We start from the raw sequence: 25,787 nt of genomic DNA on the forward strand, positions 1-25,787 counted from the left end.
TTCGTGTGATGAGGCTGGAAGTCTGTGACATCCACCAGTTTCTGGGTTTGGCAACACACATAATGGTGTCCAGGCACTGTTATTGAGTATTGACGATCGTCATTGATTGCTGATAATTTCCTCTCCCCTCCATCACTATACACGATTGATTGTTGGAGTATTGTGCCAACCTCACAAACGTTGCGTAATGGATTCGTCAAGCTTAATTAGCCAATTCAATGTGCAACCGATGATAAGCACTAGGTGTCCGTCAGTAGAGGCAGAAAGTAGGTGCCATGATTATTCTTTATGAAGTAATACTGACATGTTACTTCTAAGCGTTGAAACTCTGTCTCACTAATCATTCTTAAATGACATCAGACTCATCCACGGATTAAAAACTATGTTTTATTATATTACTTTTATGCTCAGTGCGTGGTTGTTAATCGTCTGTAGAAGGACGAGTGTGCAATAGTAATACGTATATACCCTATACGTAGGGTGGTTTATATGACCCCCTACATCGGTATAGCTGTATATCTACAACCCTACATCGGTGTAGCTGTTTATTTACCACCCTACATCGGTGTAGCTGTATATCTACAATCATACATCGGTGTAGCTGTATATATACAACCCTACATCAGTGTAGCTGTATATATACAACCCTACATCGGTGTAGCTGTATATATACAACCCTACATCAGTGTAGCTGTATATATACAACCCTACATCGGTGTAGCTGTATATTTACAACCCTACATCGATGTAGCTGTATATCTACAACCCTACATCAGTGTAGCTGTATATATACAACCCTACATCGGTGTAGCTGTAAATATACAACCCTACATCAGTGTAGTTGTATATATACAACCCTACATCGGTGTAGCTGTATATCTACAACCCTACATCAGTGTAGCTGTATATATACAACCCTACATCAGTGTAGCTGTATATATACAACCCTACATCGGTGTAGCTGTATATATACAACCCTACATCAGTGTAGCTGTATATATACAACCCTACATCGATGTAGCTGTATATCTACAACCCTACATCGATGTAGCTGTATATATACAACCCTACATCAGTGTAGCTGTATATCTACAACCCTACATCAGTGTAGCTGTATATATACAACCCTACATCGGTGTAGCTGTATATATACAACCCTACATCGATGTAGCTGTATATATACAACCCTACATCGGTGTAGCTGTATATATACAACCCTACATCAGTGTAGCTGTATATATACAACCCTACATCGGTGTAACTGTATATATACAACCCTACATCGGTGTAGCTGTATATATACAACCCTACATCGGTGAAGCTGTATATCTACAACCCTACATCGATGTAGCTGTATATCTACAACCCTACATCAGTGTAGCTGTATATCTACAACCCTACATCGATGTAGCTGTATATCTACAACCTTACATCAGTGTAGCTGTATATCTACAACCCTACATCGGTGTAGCTGTATATATACAACCCTACATCGATCTATCCATCTAGCTATCTAGCTATCAATGTGTGTGTGTTTGTACAACGCTTTCTATTCTTTCATCGCAGTATGGCGTGTTTTATGTCAGGGTTTTAAATATTTGATGATGATGACGACACAATGGTGAACACTTGGTTTCCCCACCTGAACGTAGCAACACATTGTGGTATGTTTACTGAAACATTCCCGTTGAGTGTTATCATGTATTGGTCCTTTGTTTGTATTAAAGCTAAACAAGGGTTTACCTCTGCAAAGGATTGTCATTTTCCTGAATGGATTGTCGTTGTAAGAGAAAACCTAAGAGAATACAGAACTAATTTGGTTGAAACACAAAGTGAAATCAGGTCGTGAAACCCCATCGCTTGCCAGCTTTTCTATAAGTCGTATACATGTTTTATACCAAATAAATAATAACCAACATATATACCAAAACACACCACTGATAATAGATTTGCTTCACTACCAAGTAACATTAAACGTGATATATTATTAACCATATAAGCTTTTGTCATGTCACCAATTGTCGTTTGAGATTCATGTCACATCCGGGCTCTAACTGTTCGTAGATCCGGGTATTCAGCGATGTCCCATGCTGTACATATTGATTTTTCTTCAGCACGTGTTGTCATAGCGACGCATAACTGTCTTTGAATTATTCAAGGCCTTTTCCAATTCAAGGCAATTAAAAATTACGTACCTATGGTAAGCGCGTCCTCAAGCGTTGGCTCGATCCGCGTATACTTGGCTTTCTGTTGGAACTAACGCCAAAAATCAATATGCTTTTGTATGCATATTGAACTTTTGTATTTGTAAACGACAGTGTGTAGGTGCTCTCATGTTTAATGCATCTCTTTTGAAAATCCACGGTGAACATGGAGGATTATTTTACCAGAACCTCGAAGTAGATGTTTAGCTTTTGTATCGATTGGCTATTAATGTAAATATTTAATGTATTGATATTTAAACATGGGTGGTGTAAGTCCGACTTTTTTTGAACGTCTTATTGTTTCGAAAAACGATTTGGCTTACCCATTTAAATAATTGCCTTCAAACAAACTTGTCGTTCGGTACATTTGTAAACTCCCATTTAATTTCATTTTTACATATCCGTCAATGAGTTGTTGGCGTAAACACAATAGCAAAATCAAAATTAAATTGAAACACAACAGATCTGTGAGCCGCATGCATTGAACCTTGTGGCGTCCACACCAGATCGTGAGTCTCACACAGTAAACCTTGTCAACACAATGTCGTGTGACACAAAAGCTTGTAGGATCCACACCAGATCGTGTGACACCAAACCTTGTAGCGTCCACACCAGATCGTGTGACACCAAACCTTGTAGAGTCCACACCAGATCGTGTGACACCAAACCTTGTAGGGTCCACATCAGATCGTGTGACACCAAAGCTTGTAGGGTCCACACCAGATCGTGTGACACCAAACCTTGTAGGGTCCACACCAGATCATGTGACACCAAACCTTGTAGGGTCCACACCAGATCGTGTGACACCAAACCTTGTAGGGTCCACACCAGATCATGTGACACCAAACCTTGTAGGGTCCACACCAGATCGTGTGACACCAAACCTTGTAGGGTCTACACAATGTCGTGTGACACCAAACCTTGTAGGGTCCACATCAGATCGTGTGACACCAAACCTTGTAGGGTCCACACAAGGTCGTGTGACACCAAACCTTGTAGGGTCCACGCCAGATCGTGTGACACCAAACCTTGTAGGGTTCACACCAGATCGTGTGACACCAAACCTTGTAGGGTCCACACCAAATCGTGTTACACCAAACCTTGTAGGGTCCACACCAGATCGTGTTCCGTATACATTAAACGTTGAGCCGTCCATTCCAGATCGTGAGTCTCACACAGTGACCCTGTGCCGTCTATACCAGGTCGTGTTTCACTACACCTAGTGCCGTCCAAATCAGCTCGTGTACCCCTAAACCTTGTGCCGTTCACACTAGCTCGTGTTCCTTTAATCTTACTGCCGTCTACACTAGCTCGTGTTCCTCTACACCTTGTGTCGTCGACACCAGCTCGTGTGCAACTTAAACCTCTGCTGGTCATACCAGGTCGGGTCCCGTACACACTAAACCATAAACTGTATGTTGTAAACACTAAACTTTCATAACACCAAACCAAGTCCTGCAATCATTTAATTTTGTGTGACCAACCCATATTCGTTCACACTAATATATTGATACATTTATCAGTATGCTGAGAGAGATGAGAAAGAAATTTGAAAAGGAATTAAGTTCTTTTGAATATTGCCTCAGAATTGCATAATGTAGAAAGATGTTATCAACTGCCCTTGTTTGCAAACCATGTCGGAATCTTCTTCACAATATTATTGCAAAACGTGGACATGGAAGCGCACTGATGCATTTGAAAGACAAAATTGTGTGAAGTGTTTATAAAATAAGAACTTATTTGAAGCTATACAGTTTGCGCAGATACCAAATAGCTGCGCTGCGTTTGTTCATACAAATATATTATTCATTTCTAATTATATTTCTTTATATAATAATATAAATATTTCTAAGATATTTAAATGAGCAAAACTTTTCTTTCTCTTTGTACCCAAACGTTTCAATTCATCCCGGCAACAGTAAATATATGATCATATATATTGACCTATGAGGATCATGTCCCGATGATTTACAGATGTCGATAGACATAAAGAAAGGTTTGCCATGTTGAAAACATTGCACACACTTCTTTCTCTTCAAATCAATCTCCTACACCATTGTTCTTTTGTCTTACGCCCAACGGAATCTTAATCGAACTGATTATTCGCTGGAGTTGATGTTAACATATATTTGCATTTGTTCGTGAATGTTAAGACGACCATTCTCACCGACGAAGTAGGGTTCGTAACAGGCGTAAAGTGTAGTGTGAGCATCTCATTTGAATATTACATCTGGTTTACAAGTATGTGTTTCACAAAAGAGCATATACTACATTGAATTTCAAGATCACGAGGAGAATGATCATGTCGCCAGAACAAAACTTTTCGTGTCTAAATGAGAAGTATGACTGATGAACGTGTAGGGATGAATTTATCCGAATTTTTCACTCATGACCAGCGTCAAAGACACCGTAAAGGTGTGTTAAATAATTATAAAATATTTTAGAATTGCTACTTTTGCAGTTTTTATCTGTTTGTGTCGAAGTCCGTATAGTCATAGAGTGTGATGTTGTGCATTGCAGGCGACCTCATGTAGCCTTAGTCCTATTTCGTAATTTCATTCGGATTGTTTTCCTCAAATAATGGATGGACGCTCGAAATATATAACATGAAAATTTGAAGACATTAAATAAAAATATATTTCTAACAAATATTTATCGTCGGGCGACATAAAGTAGAAAATGGAATGACATTCTTCTATGTTTCAGGTCGTCTGTGTCCTGTTCCGCTGGCCTGGCCTGAAGGTTTTGTCATTACTGAAAGTCGCCATCATCCCTAGTGGCACATACAATGTAGATGGAAGCGGCGGCTCGTCAGCCAAGTATTAACGATATATTAACTCGCCTTTAAGTACTAATGATTCAGCAAACCACTATGGTATTCTGATATAGTGAGCAATCAAAGGAACAGCTTATGATGAATTTGTATTGATACCCATATTTGTGCAACAAGACTTTGTGCAGAAAATATAAAGACGTAACGCTGTAACGTGTTTATCGTTCCCACTGATGTGCCGGTAATTGATTATTGAAACGGTTACCACACACATATATTTCAAGTAACATTTACATCGGACATCGGATTGGATCAAGGTCACAGTGTTCCCTGCAATTCCGAAACACTATGCTGTGAGGGGGAAGACAACACTTTGTCACAGTAAACGGAGACATGTTTGAAAGGAGTGGCATCCAAAACAACTTGACATCACATGAAATTTTATATGAACTTTATTGTAACATTTTGTACACACGTATCACAGACAGAAGAACTTTGTGGAAAAGGCATAAAACCAGCTTGGTTTGAGTCTCACAGATGCAACAAACACTGAGTAATATACTGATCACACTTAAATAATCTAATCGTGGAATATATTTATATAAGTACATATTTTTGTGTGAAAATTTTTACTTTTTATTTATATCAGAAATCGGAATTTAACATTATCATTAATAAAACGTCTTAGAGAAGATCCCGGTTTAGAACAACTCATTTCTCTTGTTATAAGATCAGTATTACCACATTATACTCTGATGTAAAACTTCTTGTTTTGGTAACTACGTGTAGAAATAACAATGCTAGGGTGGGAAACATCTTATGTTTATGGGTTGGTCATGAACCCACTGTCAAAAACAACAGTTCTAATATAAAATAAGTAGGAGAGGGACGTCTAATACAATACCATACTGTGAGTGTAACGACTAACAGTAAATCAGCAGTCTGCGACCCAGTATCAATGCGAAGTGTAGTTCAATAAGCAGTGGAAATATACAAGAATACAGCTCATCGTGAACACATTTACAGGGTACACGATCACTCTGTACACGACTACTTACAGTACAACCCGAAACATGTATAGAATATAGTTCAGATACTTAAGTTTAAAAAACCCGATAACAAACTTGTAATCTGTACATATAAAACTACATCCCCACTTTATCAGCATCGTCTTGTTACTTGTTCATCTTGTTCACGTGCAGTGGGCTACTTTTTAACAATAACAATAATACCGTTATCTCCATGGTAACGTAATTATAAAACATTTCAGTCAGTTGCCATAATGAGCGTTCAGCACGATATACCACAAAAGTGAAAGCAGTTTTCTCCCTTTCCAGCAGTTTCAAAACGAGGCGAGTCTTCAAAATCGTATGGCACGTGCATAGGGACGTACAAAGCAGCGAAGTTCAAAGAAAAACGTTACAATATGGACGGCTTTCTAAATATATGAAGAGTTTGCAATTAAAAAATAGAGATCTCTTTCTTTGAAGACTGTATTTTTAGGATTTAAAAAAATGTATTACTTATGTACAGAGGCAAAAATATATTATGCCACAATCTCATACAGTGATTTGGAGATATACCTCTCTTACGATGTAAATAATATGTACATAAAATAGCAAAGCGAAGTCAAATATGTATCAGCTTGCAAAAACATGTTCTGTTATATCATTAGAGAATCCACCTCTTTAGCTTACAGACCATAATCTAACAGGCATTAATCGTTTTGTCTTTAAGCATTGAAACAATATAATAGTATACGAACACATGTTTCGGTTCCTCAAAAGAATTAGCCATTTAATAACAATTTATCTTTTCATATTATGGTATATTTGGTGCGCAGTTTTGCAACTAAATATACATACAGTGAAACGAGCACAGTTGGTTCGAGGCACTGTTGGTTCAGGACGCCAAGCTGTATTGTTAAAGCTATTGTCATCACGGATATATATTCGAAATCGATTATTAAATGCATCATTATATCAGTATACTCACGCAAGACGTGGTTTCAAGTAGGAAGGCGAAATCTTTTGTGATCCTGCAATTATGTACTTAAGAAAAAAAACACATTTTCGATGTGACGAAACTAACTTGACCTACGGTCGTAACAAAATTGTGAACTCATCTGATGTATTTTTTCGTAATTATTTTAGTGATGCCGATGTTTTAGATCGATGCGCTCGCATATATCACAGAGCGTCATTTGGTTGTAGGTGATGCGCACTACGAAACAGGGTAAAACTGTTTTCACAATATCCAGCTGCCAAGAAACGAGAGTGATATTAGGAATAGCGTCTTCAAGAATGTGAAATAAATTGGTGTACTTCCGCCATGGCGTACTATACTATTCATATACCTTTAACACAAAATTCAAAAAAGTAACCAGTATCTGATTATGCATATCTCGTGAATGGACACACAACTAATACTTAAATGAAAATCAAATACAACATCTTTTTACGAAAGGATAAAACCATATCCTGATCCTTCCCTAATGGCACCTAGCAAATTTGCAGCGTATAACCAGTTTATATACTCTCGATCTAAAAACTAAAATACCAAAAGGATCAAAAGGAAATGTAATGAATGTTCTTTTCGGTATCAAACAAACAGGGACATACCAGGATGTTTCTGGCATGAGTTTTACAAATCCATAGACGATTGTCAGAGGATTTGTGACAATCCTTTAGTATCCGTAAAATGGAGGCATAATGAGTGGGAAAGGAAAGATCAGGGTATGGGGACTTGCCCGAGACAGCTCGCGTAAATTATAATTCCTTCCATCTGGTTTTATACACATTATGGACGGATAAGGGGCTTTGGGCAAACTCCAGTACATATCTCTGGATTTCTAATCCACAGATTTTCAATCACAAAAATGCTTTTCTGTCAAATCACTTAGACCACAGTTTGAGGCACATCGGACATTCTGCGGGTACTCATTATCCTCCACTTCGTCTTCAGTCACAGAGATTCCCTTTGAGCCTCCGATGATTATAAGGACTTGTAGATAGCGACCATCAAGCTGCTGTCCCGAGTACCGTTTTCAATGTAAAAAAGTTCTGAGATTTTGTCGAGAGCTGATGTATACAGCTACAGTAGAGCTTACAGAGAAGAATACAGAGTATTATTCGTCGTTTTTGTCCAGGATGCCGAGCTTCTCACCCACCCACTTGCATTTAGCAATGATCTCGTCTTGCATGAGCGAGAAACACATGGACAAGATCGCCATTCCGAACAGGACATAGATAGCGCCGAGAATTAATTGTGCCTGCGCTTGGGGGTTCTCAAAGTCAGTTCCAGGAACGACGTCGCCAAAGCCGATGGTGCTGAGAGTGATGAAGCAGAAATAAGCAGACTGAAGCCAATCCCAGCTTTCCCACAGGCCAAAGAGCACAGCCCCTCCGAAGATGTAGCCTCCGATGACGATCATTGTTATGGTGAGTGGAACAGTGATCTTCTTCTCGTCCAAGTCATCGTCATCGTCATCGCTGTCGTCATCCAGCACTACAGGGTCATTCTTCATTGGCGGTGGGCGGTTCATGTGTTTCAGGTCGAGAGGAACAATCTTGACAGCCTTGCCCACGGGACTTGGAACCCTTGACCCCGGTCGGCTGGTTTTGGACGGGGGTCTGCTCTTGTCATTGCCATTGGTGTCAGTACTGCCCGTCGGAGACTTGGTTGGGAGGCGAGAGAATTCGTTAGACTTATCAGTCTTCCAAGCTGGGTCATGATCCCCTCCTCGCTGCATCGGTTTGATCTGGACGACTTTTGTCCTGGGACTCTTCTTGCGACGGCAGCATCCGCAGCAACAGATCTTGGCGTAGATGAAGCGAAAGATGTCTGCAAGGACGTCTCCGATGTTGGCGAGACACAGCAGCATGAGTGGGATTCCAAGAACGGCGTAGGCGATGCACACCAATCGGCCCCATACGGTTTTCGGAGCGATGTGACCGAACCCTAAGCAGAAGGAGATGATATATATGATGTAGGCAGGCATAATATGTGCACATGTAGGCCGTCTTAACACTTTACATTCACAAAGTTATCCCGAGAGTGTAGATTACAACATTGTAAAGTATTTGATCACAAATATCAAAATTACCTTCATGGGTATGTAACTATACGCAACCATTCAAAACAACTGCTAAACATATCTATTCTGTGTATTAGTTAAATTTGTAGTGTAAATATTACTATTAATGAAAGAATTATATGGCAGTTGGTTAGGTGCATAGTATCTAATATCTTCATCTATTAATGAGTATATTATTATATATAGTTTGATTGAATGGTGTAATATTGCAGTCAATTTGTGTTGTTGCGATGAATGATGGAAGAATTAACACATAAACATATAAAAATCTAGAGGTGTAAAATATAAGTTTATCATGTAATGGGTACGTTCCTCGGATGGATATAGTTAACCGATAAAAATAGTTCCCCTTGGGATCATCTACGGATGAATATGCAAATATACATGGTCAGGTAGGTACTGCTTTCAGTTTTTTACAAACATGGTGGGGAATTGTCATCATTATCCAAATAATAGTCTAACATACCAAAAGTGGGCGGGCTAAGCTAGGGCCTGCGACAAGTGTGGCCGACAGTTCAAATATTAATTGTTTAGCAGTTTAGCGAGGACCGCACGGATTTCAGGTTCCATGTCTGTGTTTGTAGACTTATGTAGCTTTGGGTCTTTCCCCCCAATATAAAATAGTTGGATTTGGAAAAAAATGTTCGAAATCTGTCCTTGTATCATTTCATTTGCAGCATTTCGTAACGTTATGACAATTCAATATGACCAGGCAGACTCTAAACAAACGTGACGTCACATAGATTAGAGTATCTTCCTTTTGTTGAAGGCCAATTACTCTAGCAGGCGGACCTATGGATTGCCGCGAAAGAAAAAACGATCACTGATAAAGTTATGTTTCTGTTTGAATCTTCATCTTAAAAACGTATGTGAACGCAATTTCCTTTTTGCCTATATAGTAGTTAAGGTACTGTCTAAAAAGAAGTTTCAGTTGGAATATATTACCAGTTGTCTGACCTAACACCGAGCGTGTGACGTAATATATTAATTCGCATTTACAGGGAAACTTAAGGAATTACGCTAATTAAAAAAATCACAATATTTATTCCTATTACATGATATTTACCATCCCAAAACGCACTAGCGAGATAACCTCTTTTTATTATTAATTTTGAATGCTACTTGTTACATATTACCTTGTCTTGCCATGTAGGTTTGTACATATACATTCTGTAAGTAATGATGTTTGCAGAAAGTGATGCCTGACACCAGTTATTCCGCTATAACTATATATAGAAGATAAGTGCTTTCAACAACCTATCGACCAAACAATATTTGGACACATTATTAACATCAGTACATTCCGACTCACCAATGGTTGATATGACAGTTACGGAGAACATGAGGGCCCCGGGCCAGGACCACTTGTAGGTAGGACCATCAGGAAGGCCGTAGTCGGAGCAGACACGTCCGTCGTAGCCGATGGCAAGAGTGTTGTCCCGGAACGTCTCCAGCACACTACGGATCTGGACCTCCATGAGGACTCGATTGTTGGCGTTGGGAAAGCCATAGTCGGAGAAAATCTTCAGGACGGAGTCGATTGTTTTGTTTTCCATCGGTGTATACTCGTTTCTTGATTCATAGCAGATCTGTTGCTCGTTGTTCTTCTCCAGATGCTCAAAGATAAAACCTCCCGCAACACAGTACAATATAACCATGGCACATAACCCAACATGCGAGAACAGGAACTTCATAAACTTTTTGCAACATCCGTCCCTCTTTTTCGTACCCATCTTGACAGAAATGACTTGATCTTTATGCTAGACACCGCACGGGACAGCACCCGGACACAGCGAATGTAACTTGCGTACGTAATCTATCCGCTGTAAATACCTTAAAGCTAGTCAGTTCTTCATGCTGTAAACTGCTACATCCAGTGTTGAAACTTCCGACCAAACCTGAAGAAGAGAATACATTTGGTGACCTATACAACTAAACATCTTACAGTACAGGAAATGTCCTGAATAATTTAATATGCTGTTCGTAGAAACAAGAGAATATCGATTCCGTTCCCTTGGAACCGTTTGTTCTGTTCCAATTTATCAAAGGATAAATATTTATTGTGAACCATCTTTCCATGAAGGCAAGCGAGACATATATTGTTTAGACCCGTGGCACGGGACAGAGCAATCAATAGATGGGATCGAACGACGATTCCTCACCATGGTAATAACAACACTCGAGGCCAAATGGCGACAATCAGAATGGCAGCACACCACGGACAACACCGAAGGTGGCCGAAGTTATACATAGAGTGTTTCCGTTCTCTTTGTTTGTGAACCTGTATGGGATTCAATAATATCTGTAGTATGGGTGCGGTGAATACACACGTTTATATTGTTTGTTGTAAACGGTAGGGTACGAACTAAAGCTTTGAAACAGCGTTAGGCCAAATACAAATTCAAGCACGTTCGGGATTCGCGTTGTTCTGGAAACAAAGCGTAGACGCTTCCGTTTGTTTTGTTCATGCCAATGATTTCTACTTTGCATGACACTGACGTAGGACTTTGTAAAGCAAGGGTGCGATAACGTGAAGGAACGTTATATCCAATAGGTATATTTAGTCTTCTTGTTCTTATTCAGATCCATGATGCTTTACAATCAGCTCTAACGTTAATACCATGTTGAAATAATGTACTGTTCCTAAATCATGTTTATGTCTACCAACTCTTATATCATAACAAAATGCATGTTTAAATGAAACGTGTAGGTGTTCAATGTGTTTATATCATAACATAATGCATGTTTAAATGAAACATGTAGGTGTTCAATGTGTTTATATCATAACATAATGCATGTTTAAATGAAACATGTAGGTGTTCAATGTGTTTATATCATAACATAATGCATGTTTAAATGAAACGTGTAGGTGTTCAATGTGTTTATATCATAACAAAATGCATGTTTAAATGAAATGTGTAAGTGTTCAATGTGTTTATATCATAACATAATGCATGTTTAAATGAAACGTGTAGGTGTTCAATGTGTTTATATCATAACATAATGCATGTTATAATGAAATATGTAGGTGTTCAATGTGTTTATATCATAATCAAATGACATGACTTCTGCTTGAATACCATGTTGTATAGTCGAGTGTATATCATCAATAGGTACACGGTTATTTTCAAATGGATTAGTCTGTATTTATACAGTTTCACGTCTTGTGACGGATAATAAGATATCTTAAAATGTTGTGTATTTAGAAAATATCAGTTAAAATCCATGTAATCTTGCTGTCGCCCTGATGCCCAATGAATCCGTCATCTATTGTTTCTTTTGAATGATACTTTCTGAGGGAATTAGTGGAAACAGCAGACCGCAGACCACAGTAATCTGGGCACTGGGAACTACTTCCACTTGATTGTGTCATTAAAAAGCAGAAGGAAATTCATAAGAAGCGCCTTTTTATTGTTTCCTTTGCGTATGTAAAGATAGAAGAATACATATTTTCGTGAAATAATTAATTATTTCTGGATTGTATAAATGTAGATATATGTTTTGGTCTGATCAAACCTGTCTGATCAGGTTTGGGTATGACAAAAACCCTAGAAAACCGCAAAAGATTTCTATACGGCGTTTCTTGAAGACCATCAGTTTTCGCTCTCTCTAATTTTATTTATTTAATTTAATCAAATAGGTACAGTCATGTTGGTATTTAAAGTCTCTTATATTGATGTGTTGTTTACCACATTTGGTGATAAGAAGATAAAAATGAGTTTCTGTTAGAAACAGTTTGAAAACAGACACAAACGGAATCATATTCATATTCGTGTTTGTGATCTGTAGTTTGAAACAGACGGGCCGAAACAAATCAACAAAAGGCACGTTTTCCTTATTACACCTGATATGTGTGTATATTTTGTTTGTTTGTTTGTTTTTTGTTTAACACCGCAGTCAGCAATATCCCAGCTGTCTGTAAATAAATGGACCAGACAACCCAATGACCATGAGCATCGATCTACGCAATCGGGATACGGTGACAGGCATCAACCAAGTCAGCGAGCCTGACCACCCCATCCCGTTAGTCGCCTCTTACGACAAGCATAGTCGCCTGTTAAGGCAAGCATGGGTTGCTGAAGACCTATTCTATCCCGGATCTTCACGGGTCGCGTATATGTTGGACATATACTGAAATTGTTATATCATATTTGTTTTGTGTTACAAGACTGTTGTAATAAATGACGTGTTTTACCATATTTGACATCAATATTTAATAAAGGAAAATGTAGATTATTTTTGTAATTCAGTATGATATCGTTCATGATGAACACTTCTACACAGAAAACACACTGGAAATACTTTGCACTTGCAAGATAAATTAAATATTTTCAAAATGATTAAGTTTTAATGTTCGCACAGAAATAATGGCGACAATACAATGCAAATGCCAGACTTGCTTATTGTTTGTGAAGTTAAAAAGCAGGGAAATTATCCACATGTGACATGCATTACCCTACACTGTAGGCGGTTATCACAAGGACAATCTCAGCAAGGCTGTCGGTAAGTACAGAATCACCAGGCTAGAGCAAGGACAGAATCTCGCTCCACACATCAGTAAGTTTTCGAGCCGTAAGTACATCCGGGAACCAGTCTATATAAGGACTATAATTCAGCAGTAAGCACATACGGTACGATTAGCAGAGACCGATGGAGCTTAGCAAAATATCTACAAGAATGGTATGTAAGTGTTTGTGGTACAGGGTGCCGTTGTACAAAGCGACTTTAACGTTGTTTTGTACAACGTCATCCAGGTCAAGAAATGTAGCTAAAATTAACATGAAAGCATCATAGTCTGTACCAGTACACAGGTTATAAACAATGAAAACACAGATACAGTTTGTGTTCATATCCTCCCAACTGAAGTTCAGACATTTGATGAATCATATTTAACCTGGTAGCAAGTAAGACAATTGACAAGAAGAAAATAGATGAAATCGCACCACTGGTTGCCCTGGAAACGTTGACGTTGATATTTTTCAAAGGAATTTGCGACGTATGAAAAATTTATACGGGTTCAAAGCTTCACGGCAAATATTGATGCGAGAATCAAGAGTGGCATTGGCCATGCTACTTGTATCGCAGATCAGATGAGGAAATCCTCTTTGTAAGTAATGGTATAACACAACATTCATCTCACGTGCCCGTTATCAGATAAGGCAGTTTTGTGGTATCCTGTGTCATTTCCACGTGTGTCCAGGGGGTAGACATGCAGCATGTATAATTTGTCGACGGCAATGTTAAACAGAGGATTATTGTGCATGTTTACTCATACTTTCTCATTGCGTTCTATTCATACAGAGATAATATGTTTTTGAAGAAACATACATTCAGTGCAACACCATTCAACACAAGCCATTGCAATTGTACATTTGATCAAAGAATTTAATTAATTCATAAAGTTTTGAAACATTTATCTATTTAAACGTGCCCCGTACGAAACTAAAACTGTTTCTATGTCGACGTTTTTGGAATTGAAAAGTTTTACCAAAACGAAATACAAGAGTTATGATGTGCATGTTGTCAATTACACCAATAGGACGTTTGCTAAAGCAGGGGGCAGTGGGTTAGCATAGTGGTTAAAGCGTTTGCTCGTCAGACCCGGATTCCATTCCCCACATGGGTACATTGAGTGTGAAGCCCATTCCTGGTGTCCCACGACATGATATTGCTGGAATATTGCTGAAGGCGGCGTAAAACCAAACTCAGTCACTCACTAAAATCAGATCAATCTGGGATAAAGTAATTCACAAGGCAATAAAATCTATCATTTGAAATTTAGGCTACACAACTTAAGTAACCAACGTCAAACACATCTTAAAGACATGATGGTGTTTACTTGTTACACTGCTTGGAAATAGGCCGCACCAGTTTACCAGAGATTATCCTATCGTTTTGTCATGTTCGTAGGCAAGGCGTAGCTACCAAAGGCCTTACCTTCACCGTTAGAATAATAATTCAAAACATAACGATGATACTTACACATCTTTCTTAGGGCATATGTGTCGATATGTGTACATCGTCCATATTGAAACACAGTAAGATTGCAAGGACATCAAGGCATTTACTACCTACAACTAGGCAATGGAATGTCACCCAGGGCCTAAACATAGCAACAGAAAGCAACATCTAATACCGCCTGTCGCAGGCCGGGTTTATAATCCATAATTAATATTCATATCACGTCCTAGCTATACAGATTGATGGGATACAGTATTGATATTTTGGTTTCGCTCACAGAAAGAAGATGGAGAGTATGGAGGATGTTAAAGTAGGATTTGCTAAATTGAATTTTTATGATGATTTGTTTTCAGATGGCACATATACATTTTTGTTCGTAATCTGGGTAATTATTATGTACAGATTTAAATAAATGAAAGCAGCAACGAGGGTTTGGGTGATCCTGGCACAGTCAGGCTGGTTAGGCTCATCAATCAGCTCACGGCCCTTACCCCCTCTACACGCAGCCCAGACAACAAATAGGACTTTTCCCAGGAAGCGCTGCCTAGTCAAACCCACCCAGAACATTTTGGAGGATGTGAAGACTCCCCAACACTGCAGCCTTCTTCATTACCCAGATTCCCAGAAGGGCTGTATTTCTGGCAACAAACCCGGGTACTCTCCCAATGTCAGTTAACAGATTGGAAGGTACCAAACCTAAGGCACCGAGAACAATGGGGAGTCGGACAACTTGGTACTTGTTATGCAAGCGTGACATTCCGAAATCGAGGTCTGCATATTTGCCATGATTTTCCTGAATCTTGTCAATCATATCAGTGTCAAACGGATAGAAGATTCAATGATATAAATGTTTTCATTGGAATTATCAAAAAGGACAAGATCAGGTTTGTTGACCTGGATACGTCTGAGGCTGTACATGGGCATATTCCAAAGAAATTTGTATTTATCATTTTTCCATGACGCCCTCTACATATTCTGGGTCGTACCATGGATGGACCTCTGTGTCGGGCCACTCCATCATGTCGCTTAAGATACTGTGTTTGTGCCAAAGCTGGGCATCCACTGACAATGTGTTGGACAGTTTCATTAAATTCATTGCATATTCTACATTTCCTATTTACATTTTGTAATTTTACAAAATCAGACATTGGCGGTTTCGAGTGGGAAGTGACTGATCCTGAGCAGCAAACAGAAAGCCTTCTGTTTCACTTTTCAGGCCAGCCGACTTCATCCAAGCGAAGAACTGCTGATCTTCTCAACACACTGCACACAAACTCGATGCAGTCGTAGTTCAGATAGCCTCGCCTTGTAAAACTGAGTATCGGCCGATTTGATATAGCACTTTGCTATGTTCATGATGATCCGCTACAGTTGTTTATGATAATGCAAACGCTGTCCCCCTTCCAACTACAATGCATTGTTACTATGGTTGTATACAAATGCCAAGGTAAACTGACAACTGCCTTTAAGTGTGAAACGTAATGTTTCAGCCTATTCTGGACTGAAGGGACAGTGGACTACCTTCCTTCTAATGAAAATACTATTTAATGATAATTCTTAAACCTCGGTGACTATGAGTCTATTGTTACTGCATTATACATATATCTGGGCCTTAATGGAAGTGTACACACCGCACACTGTCTCTATATTCCTACCAAGTTGGAAATGGAAAAATAGACGGAACTCATCATCGATAGGTAACACAAGAAGCTGTTGAAGGTCATACATAACGTTTAGTGAATATGAGACCATAAGACGTCCACAATTCTGTTTGACATTCCAACATTAAATTTGTTACCTTGACGACGTGATTAAATATGAATATGCAGTTATAGCTGAAATACCACCGAGATCTTTGTAACTAGCCGTATAAGGGACACATCAATGCATTTGCCTGCCACTGCATCAAGAGGTTCGCTGCCTCCGTGGCTCATATATTCGATTCATTGGTTTTTTTTTCAAGAAACTCATAGTAAACATGCGTAGATTGCATTCAATAGTGTGACAATGATGAGGCATGACAACAGTGTTGATGTGAAATTTCGTATGATTATTGAAATGGTTACAGAGGATATTCACCACCCCTTTGTAATTGCGACTTAAAAAGTCGTTGCGTTTTTTCAAAATCTTTTTACACAAGTAACAAAAAATATTTAGGGTCACGAAAATTCTTTATCATACATTTGAACATCATTATATACAAAATGAAAACAAAATTGTCTTGAGATCTACGAGACCGCTGTTGGAAGCGAGAGAATACACACCGGTCAAGTAACAAAAATGGCGCTTTGCGAAACGAACAGTCTTGACTGACGAGTTACATTGTAAATTTACAGTTTATAACAAAACATTTTCAAGAGAATAACAAACGGCAAAAAGCGATATCAAATCCATAAATCATCATCTGTCATTATTTTGCCTTGTCATTGTGGAACAAGCGTAAAAGAGTTTGTGTACGCGGTAGACACCTACGATAAAGGGAGACAATTTGCGTGACGTAACTCTTGTATGACAATAATTCCGTCAAAGTGTTATGATCACTGCAATGGAAATATAACTTTTCCCAGGTAACTCACTCTTTTACACTGAAGAATATAATAAAATGCGATATTTCGTATGATTATGGAAATGGTTACACTGCTGTGCAAAAGAAAGTGTGCATCTATGTTTGATGGTGGCTAAAATAAAACAAATATGAAATGGTATGATAGGCGATGTAAATGCAGGCTATCAATGCGTATCTCAATACAGGTGACGTGCAGTTGAGTCGAGTAGAGTGAGTGAAGCAGGCATTGTCATCATCTGAGTTGGTTCACAGATACCAGACATTCTCAATAGCGAATATGATCACTATGAGCACCAATGCACGTGCAGACTCGCCGTTTCATCGATGTCGTCATCCACCTGATGACGTCATTTGGTATCAGTTACCATACGTTCTTCAGTACTGTTTTCAGCTGTTGACGGTTCTGTGGTGGATGAGGACGTCCGCCCCCTGATCTGGCGATCCAGATGATTCGCACAAGGGCGGCGACGTTATGCACAGCTAAGAAATCCCTTGCAGTGTGCAGCCAAGGGATTTCTGTGCTGTAAGAGTGTTCATCGTGTCTGTTGGCGAAGGAATGGTGATACCACGGGTTGAAGAACGTCAACCCTGTATATCTGGCCGTTAAGGTTGCCACCGATGATGTCAAGTCTATTGGGTGCCAGACATTCCTCTCAAAACCACCACCCCGCCGTCATCGTATGGATGCACCCTTGAAAGACACCTGGCACCGACTGTCACCCCCGAACCCCAAACCCGCCATCTTGTGTCATTGCATGTGTGGTCTGCTCGATCACACCCGATTTTCAACACACAATCAAATATAATGGATGAAATATCCTCAAATATTCTTCTGTTTGTTTGCTTATATCCGGATGACCTTCTCGTGTTTCTCATTTACGCGCATTAAGGTAATTTCCCGAAAAGCAACGTGCAACTTTGTAATGACAATAATATTGACATCGATAGTGGTCGGCTTCACTACAGTCTTTGTGACACATAAATAGTTTCATAAAAACAGACAAACTAGACTATATTATAAGAAGCCCGGCTCAATATAAGCAGGTTTACATTGTCATGGTCTTAACAGAGATTCAAAGAGCAAAAGGAGACATTAAAATATTGATGGTTGACTTGACAACCAGTAAACAATGTCACAGCAAAGAGAACAGACATAGATTCACTGATCTGAACTGAAAGGAAAGGTTTAGTTGATCTAAGAACTGAAGGGAAAGGTTTAGTTGATCTAAGAACTGAAGGGAAAGGTTAAGTTGATCTATGAACTAAAGGTTGAGTTGATCTAAGACTTGCGTGGATCAGACTCCGATATTGGTGTACCACTGATGTAAACCCTGAGTAAGATGGAACATTTCGAACTCGACCGGATGTAAAAAAAGGAATCGTCGATGTAAGTGGAACTTCGAGATAACGGGGCATAACCAAGTATCCGTCAGTTTATGCCTTGAGAATAGTTTGTCATTACTTTATTACCCAAAGAGTGAGTAAGTGAGGTTTAACGCCGCTTTTAACAGTTTTCCAGTTATATCATGGCGTGTCAGCTTAATGTGGGAGGGAAGCCCGAAGTGATGCAGGTCGTAGACGTTTACCAGTTCGGTGAAACCAACAAGCATGGGTATGGTGCTGACAGATCTAGAAACATAATTTGGGCGAACTGGGATTCGAACCCACAATCATAGGTTTCTGGTGTGCCCAAGGGACGCAACTCTGCACAGCGAATCGCGGGGCCTTAGACGACTGGGCCACGTGTGCCCCTCTTACCCGAAGAAGATGTGCATACATGCCTGCCACGAAACACTTACATACACCTCAAACATAAGATGCAGGTCTTCACTCAGTCACGATAACGACGACCACCACCATCACTGCTTTTGATATATACACACCCCCATCATATAGCTTGAATATGGCTGAGGGTGGCGTTAAATAACAAACTAACAAACACAACGTCTAACCTATGTACCACAAGATCGCAGGTGACTTGGCATATCTTATGATCTTATGATGTAATTTAACGTTTTAGCATAGTGATATATGGTGACACATATGGAGTAGTGCCCAACACGTTATGGGGTCACCTATTGATGTAGAACATTCCATGTTTCTTGAGACGAATTGAAAGACATGTATATTGGACAATTATGAGTAGGCGCTTCTGTAATAGAGGATTTCCTGAACCTTGTACCCCTTCTTGTCAAACCATTCATAGAATCCCCAGGCCCTGCTCACCTAGCCAGAAGTTAACAATTTAACACATCCCCAAAGCTTTCCGTTCACGTTCCACTAGATAGAAATTTCAACAAGAACACTTTGTCAGACTACACAGCCACCAATTATGGCCGAGAATTTAAAATCAAAGAAGTAATGACAAAAGGAACGAAGTGTATTACTGGTATCGCGAGGTTCATTAAAACATTGATTTTTTTGGCATACAAAGTGTATTGGGCGTACAAAGCAAAAAAGGGGTGAAAATTATATGAATGGATCACTGCAAATCAGTGATGACATCAGGTGTTCGCGAAAAGGGTAAGGATGTCCCGCCCTACTGGCAGCACCCGCCACTAACACAAACACTCACCCCTACATTTATACAGCAACGCGCCCCCCTAAAGCAATGGGTGCGATGTTTCAGTGAAACGTAACAATCACAATGTGATGAAAATGTGTGACGCGACACACTGAAATATGTGTTCGCCATTCAGAAGCGACGGAATGTTCAGCCATTGTTTGTGCCCAACTCGGCTTACTCCGCCACCTACATAATACACATGCCGGGGGTCTTATGCAAAACAGAGAAGGACGAACTCATATTTATATTTAATGCAGATTCCACCACGAAAGGCCAGGAGTATTTTCAGACGAAACATTTGGCACTATTGGTTTGATTGGCAGCTTGTTCGATCTTGCCTTTTAGTAACTTGATTGAACGTTCGGTGTATTAAAAGTCATTGTGTTTGTTATTATGAATCTATAATTATTTCAATTAAAAATAATATGTTATCTTAGACTGTGGCAAAGTTTACAGATATCCAACTGTGCTGTGATAACATTTCTGCAGTCGTATTGTTATATAATTCACAGAAAACAAGTTACGGGCCAATTACTGGCAATCAATACCCCAGTTTAATATTTTTCGTGCAGGGAGGTCCCGGGCTAGCTACATGCACAATCGATCTTTTGGATATCCGGTTCATTGAATGTGGTATTGATTAATGTCGGATCATTAGGTTGTTTCGATTTGTCTTTTCGCATGATCTATATGCCCAGTGTTGAGATAGGCCGTGAACTGCAGGGCATCAACATAAAATATTATATCGGAAGTAATCCATGCTGCTTAAGGAGGCTTTGCTAGAAGAGGGAAAAGCGACATGGTTAGTACTTTGTTGGCGGAGTGACACAGGTGATACACCGCTTCACTACGACTCCAGGGTCCCAAGCTAGTTTTAGGAGTTGACAGGAGAATCAAGTTGGTCGTGGAGAGCTTGGTGATTGTGTGTCAGCGTATAGCGACGTCGTGGACCCTGTCTCATACTTCTAACTACTGGCGTTTCTGGCCTAGATTACAATACTAACACTCAGTGCATCGATATTCTAATTATCACCACTACAACTAATGCAGCTACACACTACATCACTACAGCTACACCTACACTGCCATCACTACTACAGCTGCACATACACTGCCATCACTACTACAGCTACACCTACACTGCCATCACTACTACACCTACACCTACACTGCCATCACTACTACAGCTACACCTACACTGACATCACCGCTATAGCTACACCTACACTGCCATCACTACTACAGCTACACCTACACTGCCATCACTACTACAGCTACACCTACACTTCCATCACTACTACAGCTACACCTACACTGCCATCACCGCTATAGCTACACCTACACTTCCATCACTACTACAGCTACACCTACACTGCCATCACTACTACAGCTACACCTACACTGCCATCACTGCTACAGCTACACCTACTTCGCCATCACCACTATAGCTACACCTACACTACCATCACTACTACAGCTACACCTACACTGCCATCACCGCTATAGCTACACCTACACTACAATCACTACTACAGCTACACCTACACTACCATCACTACTACAGCTACACCTACACTGACATCACTGCTATAGCTACACCTACACCGCCATCACCGCTATAGCTACACCTACACTACCATCACTACTGCAGCTACACCTACTTCGCCATCACCGCTATAGCTACACCTACACTACCATCACTACTACAGCTACACCTACACTGCCATCACCGCTATAGCTACACCTACACTGCCATCACCGCTATAGCTACACCTACACTTCCATCACTACTACAGCTACACCTACACTGCCATCACTACTACAGCTACACCTACACTGCCATCACTACTACAGCTACACCTACACTGCCATCACCGCTATAGCTACACCTACACTGCCATCACCACTATGGCTACACCTACACTACCATCACTACTACAGCTACATCTACACTGCCATCACTACTACAGCTACACCTACACTGCCATCACTACTACAGCTACACCTACACTGCCATCACTACTACAGCTACACCTACACTGCCATCACTACTACAGCTACACCTACACTGCCATCACTACTACAGCTACACCTACACTGCCATCACTACTACAGCTACACCTACACCGCCATCACTGCTACAGCTACACCTACACCGCCATCACCACTATAGCTACACCTACACTGCCATCACTACTACAGCTACACCTACATTGCCATCACCACTTTGGCTACACCTACACTTCCATCACTACTACAGCTGCACCTACACTGCCATCACTACTACAGCTGCACCTACACTACCATCACTACTACAGCTACACCTACACTACCATCACTGCTACAGCTACACCTACACTACCATCACTACTACAGCTACACCTACACTACCATCACTACTACAGCTACACCTACACTACCATCACTACTACAGCTACACCTACACTACCATCACTGCTATAGCTACACCTACACTACCATCACTACTACAGCTACACCTACACTACCATAACTACTACAGCTACACCTACACTACCATCACTACTACAGCTACACCTACACTACCATCACTGCTATAGCTACACCTACACTGCCACTACTACTACAGCTACACCTACACCGCCATCACCGCTATAGTTACACCTACACTGCCATCACTACTACAGCTACACCTACACTGCCATCACCACTACAGCTACACCTACTGTAGCTAAACACTGCCATCGTCGTTACGGCTACACTGCACACTACCATCACCGTATAGCTACATCTGCACACTACTACTACTGTAGCGTAACACTGCCATCACCGTTCTACTATCTCCACCACAGACACACTACATGGCCACTCTATCAACCTACTGTACAAAGACGTCAGTCTTCACGCACGGAGGTGCTACCTGTAACCTAAGACATACGCACCGCGAACACAAGGCGTCACCGTCGTACAACGTTGTTTTAGTGTAGGTACTACTCGGCTTTTTTTCGCTTCTACATTTTGTTTTGTCTCTCTGTTGTGTTCACGTGTCAGTGAAACAAGTATTAATATACCTAGTACATTGACAATGTAGTGCTATAGTTCATAAGTTCCATATCACAGTGGAAATATCTCCGTATTACGCATGGTATCCTCGCATCACAATATATCATGAAACACCTCTAAATTCATCTCTGGGAGTGATGCGATTTGGTCAAAATATTTTCTTCCGGGGGTAGATTATTATATCCTGAAATCTGCTGAGAGGTCACCTATAAGCACCAACAATATAGCATCATCTAATAGTTATTTATTGCGCATTGGAAATAATAGCCAATGTGTATCTGTCATAAATTTAGAATACAAACATAAAACTTGAGGCTATCGCGCCATATACTAGAATTGATCAAAGAATTACAAAGCAACACAAAGTTCCTTGCCAAGCAAACACTAGATATGTTGATTTTAGATTGTATCCACTGACTTATTCTCGTTTCAAATTCTAATGGAAAGATTTCAAATTACTTAGTACTGAACTGAACACAGATTGCACGAGAACCTAGAAACACCGACTGCACGAGAACCTAGAAACATCGCCGCATCGTTTCCACAATATACCAACTCTCTTCATCTCTGTAAGGCGACATCAAAAGATGACGTCATATTTTAAAGGGGTATGATTGGTGGTCTTCACCCAGGACAAGGTGAGACTGAGACATCCTTAAATAGATACATGGCAAGAACATATAATGTATTCAAGATGGATCCGAGACAACGTTACGTTTCAGCTGAAATGTTATCAAAGCTGCTTACCTATAATATAATAATATCTTTATTTAGGTAAAAATATCCACAGATAGATATATAACATATTTTCTGGAACTAGATATTGTACAAAGTTGGAATGTATGGAACTATGCATTAACTTTATAAGCTTAAGAACACAATGTCCGGTGAACGTATGGTTGTATAATGGCCAAACTCTCACATCATAACTATTGTCTTTGGCAAGAACTAAAACACTTAAATATGTCCTATAGCATATCAGGTACACATCTATTTTTCTTAGTAGATAAAAAACCCGTTAAAAACAAGCTTTTTGGGGCAAAAATTCAAGTTTTTTATAATATTAGTGCCTTTCACGAACCATAGAAACGGCTATCCAGAACGAAGCCATTGGTGAAGTCATGAATATCGCCATTACACTGTGTCTACCCGTAAGTATATGATCAATACATATACCCATTATAAAACTCCTTTCATTATACTTACCAAAGGTTCAACAACGATAAGTCCTTCCCAAAATATTATAAAAAACACAAGGTTGTAGCTGGTTCCCCCGCGAAAGTCCACCCTCTCCAATACTGTGTTACCGGGGTAGCTGGCATGCGCTTTCCTCGATGTTCCTGCCGCGGACAATCTAGCTCGACTCGGTCGCCTTGGTGCTGACGGCGTCACCAGATGTATCGATTCCAAAGACCGGTTCTTACAATTGACAAACAATCATCATGGCTCTCACCTACCCAAAACTAATGTCCCGTGGGAAAGTTTGCATATAAAGATAGCAGTTCAAAGAAAGATTGTTTCTCCAGCTAGAGATGAGATAATGTGTGTGTTAAACATCTGAACATTTGCTGGTTGCATTTTTTCATGAAGATTCTGAATCGATTTTGGAATTGTCAGCCATTTTGATCATGCATAGACGTGGCATGTATAGCGAGCGTTTCCAGTATATTAGCACTGCTGCTTTCAGCAGCAGAAGGTGAATACTTTGTAGCGATGATGGCGGGTAGTTTTATTGTAGGGTCTATGTAATCTGCGTCGTTTAGTGAAGGTACAATCTGGACAGACACGTAGTGGTTGTAACAAACTACATACATAGGACTCAGACACATGCATATGCATATTACCCGACCTACATGTCCCTTAACATTGAATTACATTGTCTTAAAGAATGTAAACTGTAAACAGAATTTAAAAGTGATTTGTTCCTTGGGGCGTGACATGATGTCAAATGAAGCAATTATTTTAGTTTTATGTATGATTCAAAATCAAATCAAGTGATGTGGTTGATGCCACCAGGAAGAGGATGGGTGGAATGTGTTTGATGCCACTAGGAATGGGGTAGGTGAGATGTGTTTCATGCCTCAAGGGAGGAGAAGGGTGGGATGTGTTTGATGCCATCAAGAAGGGGATGGCTGGTATGTGTTTGATGCCACCAAGAAGGGGATGGGTTGGATGTGTTTGATGCCACCAAGAAGGTGATGGGTGGAATGTGTTTGATGCCACCTGGAAGGAGATGGGTGGAATGTGTTTGATGCCATCAAGAAGGGAATGGGTGGAATGTGTTTGATGCCACTAGGAAGGGGATTGGTGGAATGTGTTTGATGCTACCAAGAAGGGGATGGGTGGAATGTGTTTGATGCCACCAAGAAGGGGATGGATGGAATGTGTTTGTTGCCACTAAGAAGGGGATGGGTTGAATGTGTTTGTTGCCACTAGGAAAGAAGATAGGTGGAATGTGTTTGATGCCACTAGGAAGGGTATGGGTGGAATGTGTTTGTTGCCACTAAGAAGGGTATGGGTGGAATGTGTTTGTTGCCATTAAGAAGGGGATGGGTGGAATGTGTTTGTTGCCACTAAGA

At 40.1% G+C, this 25,787-nt stretch overlaps 1 protein-coding gene across 2 annotated transcripts; it reads right to left on the minus strand.

Moving 5' to 3' along the window:
- Window positions 1–5,440: 5,440 nt before the first annotated feature.
- Window positions 5,441–24,613, minus strand: LOC139477428 (potassium channel subfamily K member 18-like). 2 transcript variants are annotated; one of them, XM_071260000.1, is made up of 3 exons: window positions 24,415–24,613; window positions 10,386–10,971; window positions 5,441–8,937 (listed from the first exon to the last, which is right to left on the minus strand). In XM_071260000.1, exons 2-3 carry the CDS (start codon window positions 10,804–10,806, stop codon window positions 8,105–8,107), a joined length of 1,254 nt encoding a protein of 417 aa, XP_071116101.1. In that variant the 5' UTR covers window positions 10,807–10,971; window positions 24,415–24,613; the 3' UTR covers window positions 5,441–8,104. The 2 variants fall into 2 exon arrangements, with proteins under 2 accessions (XP_071116101.1, XP_071116109.1); XM_071260008.1 differs by lacking the exon at window positions 24,415–24,613 and adding an exon at window positions 15,056–15,158.
- Between the last annotated feature and the right edge of the window lie 1,174 nt (window positions 24,614–25,787).

The sequence above is a fragment of the Haliotis cracherodii genome, unplaced genomic scaffold, assembly GCF_022045235.1.
Source record: "Haliotis cracherodii isolate W230 unplaced genomic scaffold, xgHalCrac1.p SCAF_1, whole genome shotgun sequence".
NCBI classification, from domain to species: domain Eukaryota; kingdom Metazoa; phylum Mollusca; class Gastropoda; order Lepetellida; family Haliotidae; genus Haliotis; species Haliotis cracherodii.

Bases quoted from the DNA above. Each gene is read 5' to 3' on its own strand.
- LOC139477428 (XM_071260000.1), bottom strand. From the start codon at position 10,806: ATGGGTACGAAAAAGAGGGACGGATGTTGCAAAAAGTTTATGAAGTTC. The intron at 8,938-10,385 runs GTGAGTCGGAAT...CCTTCTGCTTAG, and splicing joins AACTGTCATATCAACCATTG to GGTTCGGTCACATCGCTCCG.